Source organism: Corapipo altera, unplaced genomic scaffold (assembly GCF_003945725.1).
Source record: "Corapipo altera isolate COAL_440 unplaced genomic scaffold, ASM394572v1 0, whole genome shotgun sequence".
Classification (NCBI taxonomy): Eukaryota; Metazoa; Chordata; class Aves; order Passeriformes; family Pipridae; genus Corapipo; species Corapipo altera.
In genome coordinates, this window is record NW_020884872.1 from 62,867,785 (window position 1) to 62,889,501 (window position 21,717).

The 21,717-nt window shown below is 35.5% G+C and overlaps 1 protein-coding gene across 3 annotated transcripts in view; it reads right to left on the reverse strand.

Annotated features, from left to right (window-relative positions):
• The window catches only part of DIAPH3 (diaphanous related formin 3), a 199,533-nt gene that overhangs the window by 40,575 nt on the left and 137,241 nt on the right, over positions 1-21,717 (reverse strand). For 2 of the 3 annotated variants that reach the window (XM_027650305.1, XM_027650298.1), the window contains 2 exons: positions 16,396-16,491; positions 15,908-15,967 (listed from right to left, as the gene is read on the reverse strand). In XM_027650305.1, the coding sequence (XP_027506106.1) occupies positions 15,908-15,967; positions 16,396-16,491 (156 nt within the window). The remainder of the gene's footprint in view (positions 1-15,907; positions 15,968-16,395; positions 16,492-21,717) is intronic. The other variant, XM_027650314.1, reaches the window with a different exon arrangement.

Below are 21,717 nucleotides of genomic sequence, written 5' to 3' on the forward strand. Positions count from 1 at the left end.
ATTCATGTTAATGCAGCTGGGCCGATGAACTGGCTTGGTAATTAAATATTCACCCCAAGAAACTAGTACATTTCAAGTCTCCAAGAGTCAGTTTGACTATGATGTCAGCTGCCACATTTTTTGACAGCTTCCTATATTGCAGAGAAAGAGTAAAAATGTAGATACGTCACTGATTTCTTTCTGCAAAGTAAGTTCTTTTTCTCTCTCTCTTTTTTTACAATAGGGAGAACGATTATTACAAGAGTAAATTTTAAAAAGTGAAGCTAAAACAAAATCTCATTACTAGCACCATAGTTTGTGTGAAATAATTTATTTCCCTATTTCCTTTCATTTTCAAAAGTATCAAAGGAATGGGTAAAACCCAAACAATTTCTAAAATCTAACAAGAAAAATCTATAAACACTTTTTCTTTAAATTAATAGCCCCTCTTCCCCAAGTTCAAGTTGTAATTATTTCTACTGCATTAGAAATGAAAGTCTTAGGTAAACTCTGATTGTGATAAAGAAATATGAAAATTTCTATCATAAGTGCATGTGATTGCACTTGGAAAATTTTTATATTATCTTTTTGCTGCTTTGGAAGATAGCCTTATTAACTTGCTTCAAGCATTAATTTAGTTTGACAAATAATATTGGTTAGACCACAGTATTTCTTCTTTCCTTAAACTGCTGAAAATGTAATTTGCCAACAAGGAAGAAATAAGTAATATTCATTGGAAACCTATTTTGAAATAAAGAGTATCCCAGAAAAATCATTGGTTTTGTTTGATTGATGCACTGGGATCCAGGGGGTTTCAAGGTTGACTCAATTTTTTGTTAATAAGTAATGGGACTTTATTTACAAAAATGTAAAATGAAAATGAGTACAGATACTTCCCATGAATACATATTACAACAGAACATCTCTCGTGCATTGATCAGTAATGAGTTATTATACGCACTCCAATCATAAATCCCAGTGGAAAGTTTAACTGATAGAAATTCTATTTCTAAGCTGACTTAATAAGCCTGGACTTATTTACTGAGTAAACTGAAAGATTTGTTCACTTCCACATACCACTTCTATGCAAGTGTAAGAACTATTATTAAATCTGACACTGCTCATTTACTTCAAAGATAAGAAACTCTTCAAAGGCAACAGGTGAAACATCAGTTAAAGTATGTTACTTTCATTAAACGGAGGAAGGATTTCAAGGTGTACTGAAAATGGTACAAGCTCAAAGCTCAACCTTAATATTTTTGATACACCATACAAGAAAATCACAAGAACCTGAAATACCAATTATGGTGCTTTCAGTATTGTGCAGCATGAAAACCACCAAACTCTTTTTGTGCCAAAGACATGCAACAGAACTTGATAATACAGGGGAGCACTGTGCTTCATCAGAACAAAACAATTCAAGAACAATATACTTTTCTCATTAGTGTACCTCACGCAAGTGTACAAATTATACCATTAGCTCCAATATCTGAAAATGCTGCAGCACTGCTTTCCGAACATAAAGCACCTTGAAGTGGACTTCTCCCCTAGCATGTTTACCATATTCCAAGAAAACTAACAGATTATAAAATTTTACTGCACTCAATTTAGTTTTTGAAGGTGGACAACTTGATGTAAAGAGAATTATGCATTAATAACTAAAAATAAAATTAAGGCTGAAATCTGCAACTGAAGCCAAGAACATAAGGCAGCGGAGCATGTCCTTTACTAGCATACACTGTGACAAGCTTAAGAAGAGCTTTTCCATTTTGCATATTTTCCTAATTCTCCCTAGTCTGTTCAGTTTACCTTCAACAAAACCAAACCTTGGAAGATTAATTTTATTCACACTTTATTTCCATATAGAATACAGTTAGTATTTTTGTTAAAAATTGTTCTTGACCAAATAAGTTCTTTTATCACTTGCAGAATAGTATTATTTATCTCTAAACACTGAAATAACTTCCACTATGTCAATGAATGCTAAGGGAATAAAGATTTTCAAACTAAAGGTAATAAGCAATTCCTGTTTGTTTGGTGATTTTTTTTTTGGTGATTTGTTTGGTGATTTTTAAATGGGCTAAATCAAAAGCAAAGAAGTACTAAGTATAAGAAAACATACCCCACAACTACCAGTGCACTGGCATTGTAGAAGCACAGATAAAGAAAATTGTTTTGGATTGTATGGTGCAATCCCACAGCTAGCAGATCTTAAAGTGCATCTTATAGTAATATCTGAACAAATCCAGATTCTGAATGACAGGCAGTTTTGGATGCGAGATCTAAGTGTATGATGTTTGAATCATACTCCACCACCTTTTCCCCAGATCTTTGAAAGGATGTAAACTGTATGGCTATTTAAAAATATTTTATGAAGTTTGGACAGTACATTAAGTTATTGCTGACCTGCCTCTCATTCAGCTTTCTCTTAAGTAGCTGGAATAACATTTTTTTTAATGCATCTCTTTGCACTTTCAGTTATTAGAAAAATAATAAAAGTATACTGCATTTTGGGTTACTATAGCTTTCCCAGAAAATGTTAGCTGGAGATGCCTTTGCAGGCTTTCTGGTTATTTAGTTCCTTCAACATGCACAATTTCACCACAGCTTTGTTACTAATGTGAATGTAAAAGACTTCTATAAAAAGTAATATTCTCATTTAGGCCACAGTACATTTTATAGTTTATTGGTACAGGTCAAAAATGCCCTTTTTGTTAGGCTAAATCTGCAGTTACAGACTGAAGAAGGAGTAAAATGTTTTATACAACAGTTAAGTGGTACTGTTGAATGTGCTGATGTGCCATAGCACTGACAGATGAGTAAGAAAGATGGGCTTAGAATAACGATGCAACAAGATGTGGTTGTGAACAAGTAAAACTATCATTATAGTGAGGTACCACTCATACAGCTTCCGACATAAATAGAAAGGAAGAAAAAAGATTCATGAAAGAAGATCAGACTCCAAACCAAGAAACTGGAATACTGCTAGTAGTATCCTCAATTAAAGATTGTCATAACAGTTTATTTTTTAATTTTCAATAATGAAGGTAAACCTTTTTTAATTTACAGGTACTGGAATGTGGAAAAGGAAGAAATTAATTCCACCTGAGCATGCTTTGTTTTCCGTCCCATAGGATGCAACTATTCAAAAAAATATAATTCAATATTAGACAGTAAGATTCATGTATTTTTGACCCCACTGAAACAAATCTAACATTTTATAATAGGAGATCTCACTACATAACAAGTTTTCAATAAAATGATCTTGGAGCAACTGCTGTTAGGTGGATAAACAGAGACTGGGTAAACTCAGCAGAGAGTAATTGGCTGTGTCCTGTTTTCAGTCAGCAGTTGGCAACAGAGAAAGAACAGACTTAAAGCACTGGGGTAAGCTTGGAGACTGATTAGTCAGGAAACTACTGCTAAAGGCAGCAAGAGTAGGAGCTTTCCCAAGAGCTCTCTCACAGCAGTTTTCTCTGCCCTGTGAGACACAACTGGAAATCCCTTAATGCACTCTGCCCTTCATTTATTTTTGCTACTGGACATTTGAGAGCATTTAAGAACGTTACTTTTTTGAGTAGTTGCCTGATGATGGATCACATAGAATTAAAATTATTTTATATTTCTTAGAGAAAGGGGAAGACTACCATCTACAGTACAATTATAAAACTAGGGATTACTTGATAGCAAAGTACTTTTTATTCTGTGCCGAACAGTCAGAACAGAGTTTGCAACTACTCATGCATCAATCCTGATTTACGCTGATCTGTGCTGAAATTATGAACTCACCTTGCATACCACAAAGGTTGCATAATTTAAAGCCACAGTACCGAATCATTTACTTTTAATCCAACTAGTCTAATGAAACATGAGTACACTCAAAAATATTATTATTGCAGCTAGCAGTGTAATACAAATTACACAAAAACACTCTTTAGTAAAGGAAAAGAGTTGAGTCTCAAAGTACTAGAATTTGGAGGCATGACAAAGTTAGTTATTCAAATTTAATGTACATTTTCTATGTATGCATGTAAGAGAATGACTTTTTTTTCCCCCCTCAGAAGCACTTGTATCATTCGTTGCCCAGGACAGAATACTAACTATAAGAGCAGTTATTCAAGCTATTGTTTTATCTGCAATATTGAGTATGCTGTGCCCTGTTTTATTAATTTCATTATAGACAGAGAAGCAAAACATGGAGAAACCTTATCAGGTCTCTCAGCCTCAAGCACTTTAAATTAGAGGCCTGAACTCATTGACTATTAACAGTTCATATAAGCTAATTCCTGTCCAAGATGGGCATGTGCTTCTCTCTATCCACTACAAGGAGCCTAAACACCCTAAACTGTGCATTTATTTATGAGGTATTTCATCTCATCAAGAGATGAAATATATAGATTAATTTTGGAGGTCAGTTAAAAATGCTTAATATCTGATATCCCAGAGTAATTAACGTTATAGAGCACTTTATATGTTTAGTGCTTTGATCCTACTTTTCACTGCAATTGTAGATGCCTGCAAAGCAGAGCTTGGAGATCTCAGTTTAAGAACCAAACAATGTAAACTGGGACAAATTTTGCCCTTCTACCAGAAGGGTCAAAAGGAGGATCCTGGGAACTACACATCTGTCAGCCTGACCTCGATGCTGGGGGAGCTTATGGAACAGATTATCTTGAGTGCAATCACACAGCACGTCCAGGACAACCAGAGGGTCAGGCCCAGCCAGCATGGGTTTAGGAAAGGCAGGTCCTGCTTGTCCAGTCTGATCTCCTTTCATGACCAGGTGACCAATGAGGCTGTGGATGCAGTCTCCCCAGCCGTCAGTAAAACCTTCAATACTGTCTCCCACAGCATTCTCCTGGAGTAGCTGGCAGCCCAGAGCTTGGACAGGTACACTCTTCACTGGGTTAAAAACTGGCTGGATGGCTGGGCCCAGAGAGTGCTGGTGAATGGAACTAAATCCAATTGGCAGCCACTCACTAGTGGTGCTCCCTGGGGCTCAGTACTGGGGCCAGTCCTGTTTAATATCTTCATTGATGATCTGGAGATCAAGTGCACTCTCAGTTAGTTTGAAGATGACACCAAGTTGGGTGGGAGTGCTGATCTGCTGGAGGGCCAGAAGGCTCTGCAGAGAGATATGAACAGGCTGGATTGATGGATTGAGAATAGTTGCATGAGGTTCAGTAAGGCAAAGTGCCAGGTCCTGCACTTGGGTCACAACAACCCCCTGCAATGCTACAGGCTGGGGGAAGAAGGGTCGGGAAGAGGCCCAGTGGAAAAGGACCTGGGGGTGCTGGTCAACAGCCAGCTGAACATGAGCCAGCAATGTACCCTCAAATACTGTGTTCAGTTCTGGGCCCCTCAATACAAAAAAAGACATTGAGGTGCTGGAGTGTGTTCAGAGAAGTGCAACAAAGTTGGTGAAGGGTTTAGAGAGTAAGTCATATGAGGAGTGGCTGAGGGAGTTGGGGTTGTTTAGTGTGAAGAAAAGGAGGCTCGTAGTAGATCTTATCACTCCCTACAACTACCTAAAAGGAGGTTGTAAGGAGTTGAGGGTCAATATCTTCTCCCAGGTAATTAGTGACAGGACAAAAGGAGATAGGGTCAAGTTGCACCAGATTAGCTTCAGGTTGGACATCAGGAAGAATTTCTTCACTGAAAGGATGGTTAAGCTTTCAACAGGCTACCCAGGAAGGTGGTAGAATCATCATACTTGGAAGTGTTCAAGAAATGACTGAATGTGGCACTTAGTGTTATAGTTTAGTTGGCATGGCGATGTTCAGTCAAAGGATGAACTCGATGATCTTGGAAATCTTTTCCAACCTTAATGATTCTTTGAAAATAAAAACCAAAGCCATTCTCCACTCCCTCCACCAAAAAAAAAAAGGTGTAGGATCAGAGGAAAGGATAGGACAGTCTATCAGCTTGTAGCATTTCTTTTGATGCAGTTATCATTTAATGCTACTTCATTTTATAAATACTGACCAAAATGTAACAAAGTCCTCCCCAAGCTTCTGCATCAGCCTAGTTGCCTAACTTGGCATCACGCTCATCTGATTTAATCAGCAGGTTTGGAATCATTAGATTGATTCAGCCAGTTCTTGAGCTAGTGATGGTACAGTGAAAGATTAGACATAAAGTTCACTTTCTCTTGGAAAAGATGGATCAAAGGAAATATTTACATTTTAGAATGTAGGAAGAAAAAATATATTCAGTCTACCTTCTCTGGTAATGACAGCAATAAAATGCACCCACTGAAATAAGAATATGCCCTCAGATAAATGCTTCTGTGCTTATGCACAGAAAAGAAAGCAATTTTGACAAGGAATTGAAAGAGAGTATTTGGGGATTAATCTCTCCTTTTGAAACCAAGGAAACATTAAAAAATAATTACCAAATGTAATTATGACTATAGTAAAAAAAAAACCAAACAAACACAAAATGCCAACCTTATACAAAGCTATAAAAGCAGTAGAAGCCTTTATGTATTAATAGGTTTTATATTCTGATCCTTTCCCCACAGGTGAGAAAAAACAACTAGAAGATCACCACCTTCAAGATTTATTTCTCTGGCTAATGCATATCTTATAGTATTATTTAATATTACTAATAGTATTACTATAGTATTATTAATAGTATCTATTAGTATCTAAAGGCAGTATAGTAACTGCCTTTCAGTTAAGTTACCCAACTCTGATAGTAATTTATTCTGTTGTTATTAAATTACCAAACTAAAAGACCAGTAAAATTTAGGTGCCAAAGTTAACCTCGGCAATGAAAGCTCTCGTTCAGTTGTGTTTAACTCTGGTTCATCAAGATTCTATTATTCCCACAGGGAGAGGATTTAAACCATGTTTTCAGTATCCCTGGAAAATTCCCTTCGGTTCATTAGCTCCTCTGCCCACAGAGTACCACCACAAATAATAAATGTTACTGCATCTAGTGATTCAAATACTCATATTGGATGGGGAAGGCTGATGATGATTCCTGCCACATTCTCGGACACAGTTCTAAAACTGCCATAGCTCGATTAGGTGCTGTACAGAGATATTCAAATCTCTTTCGAAACCCTGAAACTGGGCTGTGATATCCAAATTTGTTCCTACAAGCTATCTTGCTTCAAGCACAAAAAACAGACTGTCCACAGCTAATTCAAGCATTTTTATGTGCACTGTATTCTAATACACCATGTACACTCATCTCTTTTCAAATACAAGCTTAAAGTCTAAGAAAATAAATAAAAAGAAAAACCTCTAGAATAATTATTTGCCCATGTTGAAAGTCTGCTGAGATTTCATTCCATTTCCCTGTTTATGACACTAAGTATTCTTGATGTTATCTTTTCAATTTCTTATTTTATCGTTTTGTTATGCCACAAGGAGAGAGAAAATCAAGAACTGCAAGTTTGAATAGTGTAGAATAAATTCACTCTAAGTTTTTCAAATGCCATTCTTTAGATTTTTTAAAATTTAAGGCAAATATGGTCAAGTTTGTAGGGTCAGGTAAGAGCTTTTTATTTTTTTTTATTTCACCACTATATGGAAATAGATAATATCAGGAGACAAAAAAGCATGATAAAAAATTTCCCCCCCCTCAAAATTAAAAACTTCACCATTACAAAATAAGTGTTCTTTTTAAGATACTGTGACAAAATATGGTAACAGAAAGACCATGCTACTAACTAGACACTTACAGTCTTTCAAAGAAAGAAAGAAGGACAGACTACTTATCCTCATGGAAGTAAAGTCTTCTAGGAAATTGCATAGACTTCACCTAATTTTTCTGTTTGGTTAAAACAATCTTGCTTTAAAAACTTGGGGGTTTTTTGTCTTTTTTTTTTTTTTTTTTTAAAAAAACCCAAACATCACCATGACAAGAACAAGAGTCAAACTACTTCACAGTGTATGCTGAAAGTGAGTAAACTGATTAGCCTCATATCTTCCAAAATCTAAATAGTCTTTCCTGAAAATACTTAAACTGCAGCTTCTCATCTTGGATTTGTAAGCTACATCAGCATAAGAGCAGGGGGGTTGCAGTCCAACTACCTCACACTACTCCAGATCGTTCAGTGGAAGTCTGGCTATCACCTTTCTTCCTGCCATTCATGCAAGAGCTGCATTTGGCCCCTGCATTTCCTTCCTTTACCACTCATGATCTCCACCAAGAAAGGGTTTCTGGGGGCTTCAGATTATTTTGCTGGGTTATTGATGCAGATTTTACCTTAGTCAGGTATCATGGAAATACACAGGAGTCATCTATTGAGTCAGACTCAGGTCAGGAATCATACACTGTTCCTATCTCAGATTTAGTCCCCAGTGAAGTCTTTAACTAGAGAAAACTCATTTCTAATATCTATCTGACAAAAAATTTCCCACCTAATATGTCACTTGTGGCTTGTTTGTGTTTTTTTTAGAGAAAGATAATCCCTTTAAGAAGACAGATATATATATGTTATATATATATTAAAACCCTCCACATTACAAAGAGTTTTATGGCTGTTGTTCAGTGAACAGTTACATCATTTATTCTATTCAGATCAAATTTCAAGAAGCCTCTGAAGAATGAGTCACGAGTTTAGATAGTACTTGTTCTTAACATTCAGAAAACAGAAGTGAAAGAGACTGGCAAATTTATACCTAAAGTCTTGTTTAACAAATATAGAAGAGACTTGAAAGGTACTCTGAGAAGTGACAGAATCTCTTTGCTATACATATAAACTCGGTAATTGTCTTTGAATGGGAATTTCTGCGTGACTAAACAATGAAAAGACAAATATGGGTAAATTGTTGGTAAATTACATCTCCCTTTGCAGATCTAAGATGTTCCACTGATATATATTCAAAGCAGTCTGTTGAAAATGTAACTTGCCCACTGTAGCTTTTGGAAATCCGGTTACCTACCTAGATGATTATGAAGCTGACATTTACTGTATGTGCAATTATAGAATATACAGTGTCACTGCTTTCAAATGTCACCTCTTTGCTACAGTGCTTATCTTGCAGAAAATGTCCTTGCCTCCCATGAGAGAAGTGGTCTTATTCAACTAGTACCAATGAACACTGACAAGATATTTACAAAAGCAATTAGCTCTTCTGAGTGCCTAATTTGACATCTTCAAAGTGTCACACTTTAGGAATGAAGTTGTCAAGCCTCTGGGGAAAAAGCCCCGTTACAAGGTCCACCTTGTCTCAAGGTGGTACTTAAAATTTTTACTCTTAAAAAGCTTTGGTTCTGTTTTATGTCTACATTATGTTCACATATAATTCTTTATAAGACACAGAGTGGAGGATATGTGTGCCACCTTACTCATGAGAGTTGATAAGAGAAATCTCACAAGACATTTTTTGTCGGATTACAATTCCTCTTCACCTTTTCTAAATACACGTAGTGCTAAGGTTGATAGTGTGTGTTTAGATTATACTAAGGGGAAGATAACCTTTTCTTTCTGTCTGTATCAGTATTTTCACAGTACTAATATGCAATTACTACTAATTTGAAGTACCCTTTTCAATTCTTAACAGAGCCTTCATCCATTTTTCAGCATTCACCATTTTTAAATAAATAAATGAATAAATAAATGAGAGTTTTATCCATCTATTTATGTCAGTCTTTATTATGAAAGGTTAGAAAAAGCCTGAAAAAAAAAATCAAAATATCTAATTTTTCATTCCAAACTCTTGTTTTTGGCTATCATCCCTTCTGACTTTGATACTTTCTTCATTAAATTACATGACTGAAAGATTACTAAAAAAGATCCTAAAAACTCTGCATCAAAATTAATCTTTTTCCTAGATATTTTGGAATGTAAATTCTTCAGGGACATCTTTGTGACTGCATGTGTTTGCAACTATGGCAATGAAGAAACAGTTCTAAACAAAGAAATAAAAATGTGTAAATTCACTTTCCTTGTCTGTTTTTTTTTTTTTTTTCCCCCATAGATACAAAATTGACTTTTATGGTCAGTTTCTTTGAACTTTGCTGTCTGCTCTAGGAAAAAACTCCTTATTATAAACAGTGCAGATGGTTTCAGGGGAATTATTTCTGTTAGAATAAGCAGCAATTTTACTTGACCTATGAAGTCAATATTGAAGTGAAGCTTTGGTCTTAAAATGGCAACAACTGAAAACAATTTTTTAAAGAAATCCTATTAAATGTTTTCATTTCATAACAGCGCCAACGGATATTCCAATTTTTCTGCTGAGGAAACTTGTCTATTGAGTAAAACTTTACAAAGCCTTACAAAAATTTTCTCCACCAGAGGTACTGATGTTTCTAGATTACAAGGCTAAGGGGCATAGTGCCTTCAAAGCAGTATCTACTGCAAAGAACTGGTAATGCTCAAAAAAGTATCTTTACTACCAACATGTTTTGGGTAAAAAGTTATCTTCATGGGTTTCATAGCTTCTCCAGTGTCAGGTACTTCCTAACATTCACTACGTAGGGTGGAGGAAAAGACAGAAACAGAAACAGATTTTAGGAAATATTAGGTTGAAATGCCAATCACAGTTTGCTGTCATATACAGCAATGATGAAATAAACGTGACCTCTACATGGTCACACTGTCAGTTTCAAGAACTAAGATGAGCTTGAGCTCACTGTCAGCTACAATTGTCAAATATAAGGTAGCAGAGACACTAATATGAATATCAGATGATAGTTCTATTACAAATACGAGATGAAAAGAACCCAATGAACATGAAAAAAGGGTTTTCCTTTGCTTAATTGGGGAATTGACATTGCTCATAAGGATTTTATTATACAGGTCTTTAAATGCTTCAGACTACATGTGACATGAAAATTATTCTATTGCGTACAGACTTACTGAACAAGCAGCTATAGTAATTACAACTATCTCTTACCATAAAAGTCAAAGATTTCTTTCAACCTTTGCAGCCCCAAAAAGCAATATGCTTTGTTTTTACTTTCATTTTATTACAGGTTTTCTTTACTCAAAGCATTTTTAATACAATCTGCCTGTAAAGACGAACACTTTCTGCTGCATTTAAGGTATGTGTATATATGCAATCAAAGCTGCATCTTGAATTTGTATTCATGCAATTCAGATAACATTAACTTGGTTAATGTTACTGCAATGAAATGTGTAGCCATAGCAGCAGAGAATTTGATGCAGGCTGCAAAACCTTACTGAAAACTTAGTGAATAATGCAGCTTTCTGTGCTGCGGTGAGCTCTGCACTGTCATGGATATGCTGCTCTGTGTATTTGAACTTAAGTAGCTTGAAATAAACGTGCAAGTTGCAAATATTCCTTGACTGTTGTTGTAAATAATTGATAAACTCAGATCAGCCATAGCTATTAGCTGCTTGAAATAATCTTCTAATGCGCAAAATCCCAATCATTGAAAACTAAGTGCTTTCTTCTGCTTCCTAAAAAAATAAAAGAGGTCCTCTATTAGTACAACATTAAAACTATACCGATATTCTACTTGTGTCATACAGTGCTCTGAATGGGAATTACAGCATAAGAGTACACCACAATACAGACAATAGTCTATGGTCCTTTGCAGTTAAAGGAAATTGTAACTACTTTACAGGTAGTTTTGTACAGAGATATATTTAGTTGTTAATTTAAAAATACAAAGCACTGTGAATGGGAACAAAACATACCAATCTTATCTATGTCAATTAAAATCTAGTGTATATTATTTGCATTCTAAAGGTATTAGAATGTTTCCAAGATTCAGCAATTTCAAATGTATATTATTCATGTTAGTTATGCAGCAAGACTTTTTCTCCACAAGAAATAATCTGACTCGATGGGCCCTGTCACAAGCATTAACAATACAACTGGTAATTCTGATCACAAAAATAGAGCAAATTTAAACTTGACAAAACCTACATACCATGTTAGAAAGAGGCTATCTATTCAATAAAAGAAGAGTAGGACTGAAAATAAAATATCACACCTAACAGGCTACCCTGGGATGTAGCATGAGAACCACTACCCCTTTGTAAACAGAAGTATCAGCTGAACACTACCAGAGCTTTCTGGGGAGCTCAATAGATCATGAAGAGAAAAATGGCCCACCAATACGTAGCATTTCACTAAATTTACTGTTCTTCTTTTTTTCTTAAGCAGTCCATTTAGTTAAAGGAAACTGTAAGACATGGAGCCACTGATCTCTAGTTTCCTGTCCTGGTTTCATGTGTGATACAGTTAATTTTCTTCCTAGTAGCTTGTACAGTGCTGTATTTTGCACTGAGTATAAGAACGATGAAAGAAAATTCAGAGATAAAAAACCTCCGAGATAATTTAGTTCCGAAGGTAAGATAAGGAAAGGGTTTTAATTAGTGCCTCTGAGACATAAGATTACAAGATGCATCCCCATGTCTCAGATGTTACAATTTATAATACTGCTTGTCCAATCCGAGGTTTTCCCACCCTGTGGCTTTTGCCCTGGACCACCCTCAGTCATGCCCCTTGGGAATTGGGGTTGGGGTCTCTAAGACCACCTCTTCATCAATCTTCATCTTCTTCGGGGTACAGGGGGCATATATTCACCCAGTTCTTGACTGTACTCTTGCAGTTTAGGCCAAGGTACAAGCATTCTCCAAACAGAACAGGCCTATCTTAAAGAGAGATTAAACATTTCTACTGGAATTCAGGGGATAGAATTGATATGGGGAGCATGGAATGCGGTAATAGGGTTGAAAATCTATGTTGCTTCTGTGCTAAGGGTAAGGGAATAAGGGCTGCTGCTTCTAAATCTACTTCTGCTATGTAACTACTTATAAAGCTTATAAAAATTAGAAAAATCAAAAGACTAGATGGACCTTAAGGCATCAACGTTGATAACTCACTGATGTTTCAGTTGTTGCTCAGTAGAGCTTACTCTAAGTCAAGGACTTTTCAGGTTCCCATGCTCTGCCAATGAGCACGGCACAAGAAGTTGGCAGTGAGTATAGCCAGGACAGCTGACCTGAACTGGCCAAAGGGATATTCCATACCATATGGCATCAGGGTCACCATATAAACTGAAGGAGTTGGCTGGGAGCCACTAATCTCTGCTGAGGGACTGGTTGGGCATCAGTCACAGTGGCAAGCGATTGTGTTGCGCATCATTTTTTTTCTCTTGTGTTTTATTCCTCTTCTTCCCTCTCCTTTTCATTACTATTACTTATTTGAATTATTAAACTGTTCTTTTCTCAATCCATGGGTTTTACCTTTTTCCGATTCTCCTCTCCATCCCACCAGAGAGGATAGAGAGATTGGCTGCGTGGTACTTAGCTGCCTGCTGGGGTTATAAGACCATCTATGCTTGGGTCTGATTTGGAGTCCACTTTTTAAGGGACATATCTTTAAAGACTGAGCCAGAATTTATTAATTTGGTTTGTTTGTGTTTTGAAGCAGAGGAGATTAGTTAGAATTTGATGGCATTTCCCCAAAAGAGATTGCTACACTCTGAACAATTCAGATGACAGACATTTCAAGTCATGCCTTGTACTTCTTTTAGACTGCATGATGAATCCTAGGTATGAATCTGTAGTGTGCACTAGTAAAGTATATCTACTATAAGTGGATCTGTTAGTCTCAGAGGAACAAACAGTAACCAAACCAGTTACCAGTTAGCCCAAACAGCCAAAACCAGTACAGAAGCAAAGAAGGGAAGTGCTTAAATTGCTGCTGCTTAAGGACTTTCAGCAATCTCTGCATATTTTAATCTCAGAGTAAGCCAGTGGCTATTTTTCATGATAGAAAATTTAGCATCCATTTGAAGTTCTAGGTTGGGAAAAACATAGCAAATCAACAAAAGACCAAGCCAATATTTCTGTCTAATAACATATCCTAATTTTTCTGAAGTGAGTTGAAATCACAGACTTCTTGCTTATACAGTGTCCATGTAATAAACCATTATATATAGTATTGATCACTTATTATACACATGTAGATAGAAAGAACAGGTTATTTCATATGTATCTATATCAGATATGAAGTGCAAGAAAAAATGATATAGAAGATAATACTGAAAAGCCCCTGATATCATACATTGCTCAACTCAGAAACAGAAAATTTTGTCATTATAATTCTTGCCTTGACTGGCCACATCATTAACTTCAGTAACGTTATTATTGACATTATTATCATTATCCAAAAATTTACTTTGACACTTGGAGTCTAGTATTCATTCCAGACAGTATGTAACATTAATGACAATATATTTCTATTAAAATGCAAAAGAAAGACCTTGATAAATGAACTCGCCATAATCTACATCAGGTTTAGTCCTCTGTTTGGGTCAACACAGGAAGATGTAACATAGATATTGTGACAAGTGTCAGCAAATGTTGACAGATATGTTGACAAGTGTCAACATACTAATGATTTCCTTAAAAACAAGCTCAGTTGTACTGCCCTGTTTCTGAACTAACAGGACAGGTGAAAGAAAATCTGAATTAATTTTAAAATGTCTTAATTAGATAAAATACTCTATGCAAAAAATGACTTCGGTAAAAAAACCAAAAAATCCCAAAGTATACTTTTACTCTTCTCTCCAAATCAAATATCTGGACTTCCGACTTTAGCACCAAATTATATCCATCTGATGCACAAATCAGCTCATGGGTCAGACTAAGATTTTGCAGCATTAAAATCTTGGGAGGGGGGTGGTGTTAGTTTTTGGTTTTTTGTTTTTTAATTTGAAACATAAAATATGGCCATAATGTTTTTCCAAAGGAAGTTAGTTTGAAAACTGGAAACTATACTGTCTGTCCAGACAACTAGCTAGATGGAATGTGTTGATAAGAAGAAATATATAATATAACTGTTCTTACAAGCAGAAACACTTACAGGACAAATTCAGATGTGCTCTGTAGTCATTATTCAACTATCAATATGTTATGTGCTAGACAAGTACCTGTCAAATATACTTGATTCCTCTTTGATCAAATTCCTTTAAGTGAATAAATTACCTTTAAACTGTCATTCCAGCTCTGTTTTCTTCAATTTTGTGTTTAATAAGTTTCCTGGGTTTTTTTGGTTTTCGTTGTTTTTTTTTTTTGCTACAGACACTTAAAGAAATAAACACTTAAACACGAGGTGTAATTAATATAATCAATTTTATGGTATCTGTTTTATAAATCCACAGTGCATTTAAATATCAAAGGATAATGCATTCAAAGGATAATGCATTCTGCTTTAAAAATTAAGAAAGAATTTTTTTTCCTGTAAGTTTAAATTGAAATTTTTCTTTACAGAGGCACCACAGATATAAACTTCTTCCTGAGACCACTAGTTATGAACCACTGAGAACTGTCACTCTGGACTCTTTAAGCACATAGCTAATATAATAATATTCTGTTGACTATCTATCAAACAAAGTTAACAAGCATGCACACCTTCATTGTAACTTGTCACGTATGAGCAAGTCCTACTGACTATTGTGAGATAGTTTAGGAGCTTAAGAATAAACATTTACTATTATTTTGTTGATACAGCATCCCTTTTGAATTATACTGGTAAACGATGGCTTAAACTACTCCAACTATAGTATCAAGAAAACCAAGACAAACAAACACAGAACGAATGCAAAAAGTTCTCCAATTTGGTGTATACTATAAACACTTAATAATATTTAAAATATTTGTCATCTCTATTTTTTATTACACTTCGATAATCCCTTAAAAATCCTTGCATAATTCTTAGGGATTATAAAAGTACTACATTTAAAAACATAATCAAATTTTAAATAAATAAATCCCCCACAAAAGATAGAAGAGCTTTGCAAAGTAAACAGTAAGTATAGTCTCAGTATGTAATATTCAGACGATTTTTAATAAGCAAGTTCCAATATGGTTAAGTACTCCATTAATGTACAAAACTGAAAAAAACCTACAGCAGTCTGGAAAGCACAGATCAACTACATAAGCTAAGCTAAGAAGTGCATGTAATTCAAGAATATGGTTCATTACCATGGTTACAAGCTTTCAGAACAGGTCGCTGTGTGGCTGGGCTGAGATTTTGTGGTATGTCTGCAAAAGCAAGGAAACAATGGAAATAAAACACCTCTTTGAAAGCTACTGGAGTATTGTAACATTACTAAGCAGAACCAATCAGAAGTCAGGTATTTCTAGGAATAAATGACAGTTATATACCAGAGAAATAATTTGACTCACTTATGGAGCAAGACAACTTTTAATTCCCCCATACAACTATAAACCCTAAAAAGCTAAAGTACATGTGGCTGTATTGAAAAGTCTTGTCACCATGATCAGGTTAAGAAGTTCAGTACATTCATTTCCAGTGTTACTGACACCAGCAACAGTAACATCCCTGAAACATCCCTGAAAACTGGCATTGCAAGAACGAATTAAACTCGATAGTATTTAAATTCTAGAACACTGGACCTACAGTGCTTTTAAGTTTCTCTGGAAAATAAAATCTAAGATAGACTATTCACCTTTAGACCTCGGTGTCCTTTTCCTTCGGTCTCGAAAAGCTGCACCTGATTGCAAGGCCTCCAACAGGCTATCCATCACTCCAGTCTCCTCACCTTCTGTAATGGAGAGAGAAGGAACCCTCTGGGTTACCATAGCAATATCGAAGCATAAAGAGTAATAACAATAAAAAGCAACAATAACAGGTAGAACATATTTATTTCAAACTTTAACTAGTGTTTTAATATTGACAAATTGCTCTCTTGCAATTAATCACAACAGATTTGATCTTCTATAGATTGAACTCTGCCAAATTTTATTCCATTCATTTCACATTCTTCTTTCTCTATACTGAGAGTCAAGCATAGTTTTAAGTGAAATGTCATTTCACTCATATTTTCATTTCACTGACTTTATACAACTGCAAATAATCAGTCTGATGTTAGCTTTCAAGAGTTGTCCCTTAAACAATTTGCTACATTAGACAAAAGATCATTTCAGTTATTGTTATAAAGAGCTGAAATTGTTTCTCAGCAGGAAGTTGAGTGAACAATATTGGACTGGATAGTAAACAGTGATATCCATAGGTAGCATTAATCAAAAGCCATTTTCTGCTCACATTTAATAACCTCTGGCTCATATTAAATAATTGATGTAGTTCAGGAAAATTCTACTCATCAAATTACACAAGTATCATGTGTAATAATACACACATCTATAATAATTCCCAAAAGAATTATGAATATTATTGTGAGATGGTAACCAAATGCAAGCATTAAACACCCTCTTTTTATTTCCTCAAATAAACACATCAGAAAATGTTAGCTTTTTGAACTTGTTACCCTGTTGTACATATGCATGGGAGGACGAAGAACAGAACTCCACGGACTGACTATATGATGAAAAATCTCCATAGAGGAATAAAGAATTACATAATAGAAATCTCATTATGCCCCACTGGGCAAAAGTCCCTAAGTCAAGGAGTTGGCCACATCACATGATTCTGCAGTTATTGCTAATAGTGAATTATGCAAATCAGGATCCAAACTACCTAGTATATACAACAAGATGCTGAGCAGAGAGGGACAATCACTTTCCTAGTCCTGCCAGTCACATTATTTCTAATATAAATCACTGGCCTTCTTGATCACTTGGGTAATACTGCTGGCTCACGTTCATCTGGCTGTTGATCAGCACTCCTGTGTCCTTTTCCGACAGGCAGCATTTCAGCCACTCAGCCTGTAGCACTGCAGGGGGTTGTTGTGACCAAAGTGCAGGATCTGGCACTTGGCCTTATTGAACCTCATACAACTGGCCCCAGCCCATTGATCCAGCCTGCCCAGATCCCTCTGCAGAGCATTCCTACCCTCCAGCAGATCAACACTGTCGCCCAACTTGGTGTAATCTGCAAACTGACTGAGGGTGCACTCGACTCCTTCATCCAGATCATTCACTAATAAAGATAACAAACAGGACTGGCCCCAACACTGAGCCCTGGGAACACCACTAGTGCCCGGCCTGCAAATGGATTCACCACCACTCTTTGGGCTCAGGCATCCAGCCAGTTTTTTACCCAGAGAACAGTAACCCTTAGTTCTTCTCTTTTCTTTATAGTCTGTACTACCAGACTAGTTTTCAACCTTACACAAAAGAGCCATACACGAAAAGAAAAGTGAAAAAGAGCAAATATTTCATAATTTTGCCTAACATTTATATATCTGGCAGGTATAGAATAAACATGAAGGCTGAAATATAGTTTGGTTTTTTTTCCTTCTGCTTTATGTTTGGTATAACATGCTTTACTAAGTTGCTTTATTAAGTCATTGAAGTTTGCCCTCTTATGACTAATGGACTATCACAGCTATTAGTGTAGTTTGGAATGCACATTACCAAAAAAAAAAAAAAAAAAATCACTCAGACTGCCTTCAGCTTCCTATTTGTTTGTTTGGGGTGGGTTTTTCATTGTGGCGGTTTTTTTCTTGTTGGTTTGTTGGGGATTTTTCTGTTTCTTTTTTTAACTTTCCTTTTTCCATCTGATGTCATGCAAATCTCTAAAATACTAATGTCTGGAATGAAAACACTCAGTGAATAGTTTCATACCAAAGCCATGCTGGACAAAATTTTGAGACTAAGCCGTTAGTTACATTAAGGTACATGAATTCTGGAGGAAAGCTTATAAGCATTTTGGGTTATAGCAATTCAAAAAAGATTGAATAGTATCACGGTCTCCAAAATGATACCATTAATGTTTATGGAAAAGAGTTCCCAAGCTTTGTTTTAGGAAGGAGGAATAACAGGAGAAAATTTTCAATCCTATTTCAGTATGTCATCTCTTTCCTTTCAAGACTGTCCAAGACTACTATGGATTTCATAGTTGTTTTAAAAACTTAACTATCTCCAGTAGAAAAAGAAATCCTGGTGCATAATCTGCTATACTGTAAAAAGGTTCATCAAATAAAAAAAAATATTTAAAATAATGGAAGAGAAATATTGCAAAACCACAACTTCTTGTAGCATAGCTGTAACATTTATGGGTACTATCTGGTTTTCATACTTATCTGACATATACTGTAGTCACAAAGTGGATTATAGATTAGTGCTTCCATTGACATGCAAAATAGTTCAAAGAAGAAAAAATGAGTAGACTGAAACTTGAATTAAAAAACTCTGGTAGTTTTCCTGTATACATGGATGTATTGAAAAAAGCTAACCACTGCAAATAAAAGCATTCATAGTTAATACTCTTTGTACCCAAAACATGTAGAAAGCCTGTTTTTCAAACTGCTGATTTTGACACTTTCTATCAAGTTATGCAGTTAGCTATTAGTACCCACACTATAATATTGTCCAAGTTTATATGATAAGAAGATTAAGAAATTAAAGTCTACCACAAATATTTTAGAAATCTTTTAAATTGCCATGGAAAAGCTGCATACAACATTGTTACAGTGATAGCATAAGAGTCACAAATATTGTTCGATATTGACACTTCCTATGGGACCTTCAAATCAGCTTTCACAAGCTGCTGCAGGTTGTTGTCACCAGTCCCAACTGGCTTCCTAATTAGTCAAGTGTATCAATCTTTTGACATCATAGAACTAGTAATTCTAGTTGTCTTGCAGATAGCTACATAGCCAACAGTAATTCCTTTGAGGAAATATACCCTTTTATGATTTAAATGATCTCTTTTCCTTCAATTGCAGAATGGGAGATTTAAATACTTTTTTAATATCATACCTAATTAAACCCCATACAACTGTCTTTTAAATACCATCTAAGGGAGTAGTAAACTTCCCAAAGTAGATGGTAAGTTTTGCCCTTGACATTTCAGTGCCAAGTCAGATATAAACTACCTAATTTCATAATTATGTCTTGAAAAATGTTAAGAATATTAAAGACCCTTCTCCTCTTGTGCATTGAGTATCATAAGCTTTACATGTACAACTATAATGGCTTATAATGATAGCAGCAGATATTGCAGTTAGTAATGACACCTGCATTTCATGTACTTCTTAAGAAACAAATTATATATACCATAATTCCAGGAGCAGTAGTCCACTGACATGATAGAATCACAAATATCATTAGCAATATGATTTTAAAAAAAAAAAGTGTTGCAACAAGATAATTTTGAATGAAAAATTTTTCATTTTTACAGTTTCCCTGAACCCGTCCAATATAAACTAAAGCACCACACAACACTAGGACTCCAAAAGTTCACTTTACTAGGAGAAAAACTTAAAATAATATGTCTATTTCCTCTTTCACAGAATCAAAGCTTTATTCAGCTACTCCTCTCTCAAAAGAAAATACTGAGGCGTTTCAGAAAAACCAAACCAGGGATTCTTTAGCATGGTTTCTGTTGATGTTGCCTACTCAATCTGTACACTTAAGAGATTTATCTACAAGAACTTTGACTATTATCTTCCACCAGCCTCTATTTCTGGCATTGCAATTACATACAGCTTTTTGTTACATGGTAATGAAAAGGATCATCTCCCACAGACGAACAGCCTCATCTGAAAATAAAACTGCACAATTTGGACAAATTAAAAAGAGACCTTACAGATTTCATAGCTGTAACAAAAGGAAAAAGCTGCGAAACCCCAAGGGCTACTCCTGAAGTAATTCGGAGTAGCAAAGACTTTAATTATTTTTGTATCATTTTTGACGTAACTGTGTGGCAGCACTCAAGTTTTTATGTAATTTAATAACAAACTTGGAGTGCTGAAGCTACTGGATTTGTTTTCCTTGTCTGAAGATTTAAGTCCTGATCTCTCAATTCAGCAAGTACCAGAATTAGTACTTTTTTATTCTTGTTTGTTAGAATACAAACTACTTTTTTTTCCCTCTTCAGCTCAGGACAACATTCAGGTTGGATATACTGTATCCAGTATACTGAAGTGAAATGTAAGCCCTTTGCAGCCTTCTCCCAGGTTTAGTTACATCATATCTTGTGCATTAATGTACAAAAATTTCAGAGGCATATGATTACCAAGTTTGGGAAAATGATAGCAGAGATTTTTCCAGACTATTATTCACACAAGGAAGGAAAAAAAGAAAGATATATTTTTTACTTTTTTAATGTTGTATCTTTAATTTCAAGACATCATGGAAGTCTTTTATGTTTGTTTGTATAAGGACTGATTTCAATTAGTACAGCCTACAAAGCAATGCTCAGCTGAAGACAGAAGATCTCCATCTGAGTAAAAACTGAAGGACCATTCTCTAAACAATGTCACATTAACCATGCTGTAATGTTGAATGGGTTAAGCTTCAGGAAGCAGAACAGTAGATCACAGAGAGGAAGATAATTCAAGCCCTCAATGCAGTAGTGAGCTCCAATGTTTTGGATGTGGTTTCATCTTTTCACTCAGAGTCTAAGGCAGCCAGATTTTGTGAAGTATTCATAGTGCAGACATGTAACAACTTCTAGACCTTGCAGTCTTACATACGAACAGGGTAGGATACTTTCTGAAGGCTTTTACATTGTAAACATAAAAATACAAAGCAATCTTAATGTTTCAAAATGTTCAGCAATGACCACCTAAACTCAGACTCTTCACTCCAATGAAATTCAGATACAATTTTACAAAGAAATTGTGGGTGGGTGTTAAGGGCAAGTTTGTTCAGAAAATGCACAGGATATATAGACTTCAACCTGAAGTTATTCAAAGGCTTTGAAGTTTTTCTGGTAAAAGCCATAGCACCAATCAGATAATTTTCACTGACAAGAATACATGACTGTCAGTTTGACTGTCAATAACAGTGCATGAACTAGAGCCATGACTCAGAACACAGAAGTTCCTCTGACACTGATCAAATTTTGGAAGAACCTTGTTACA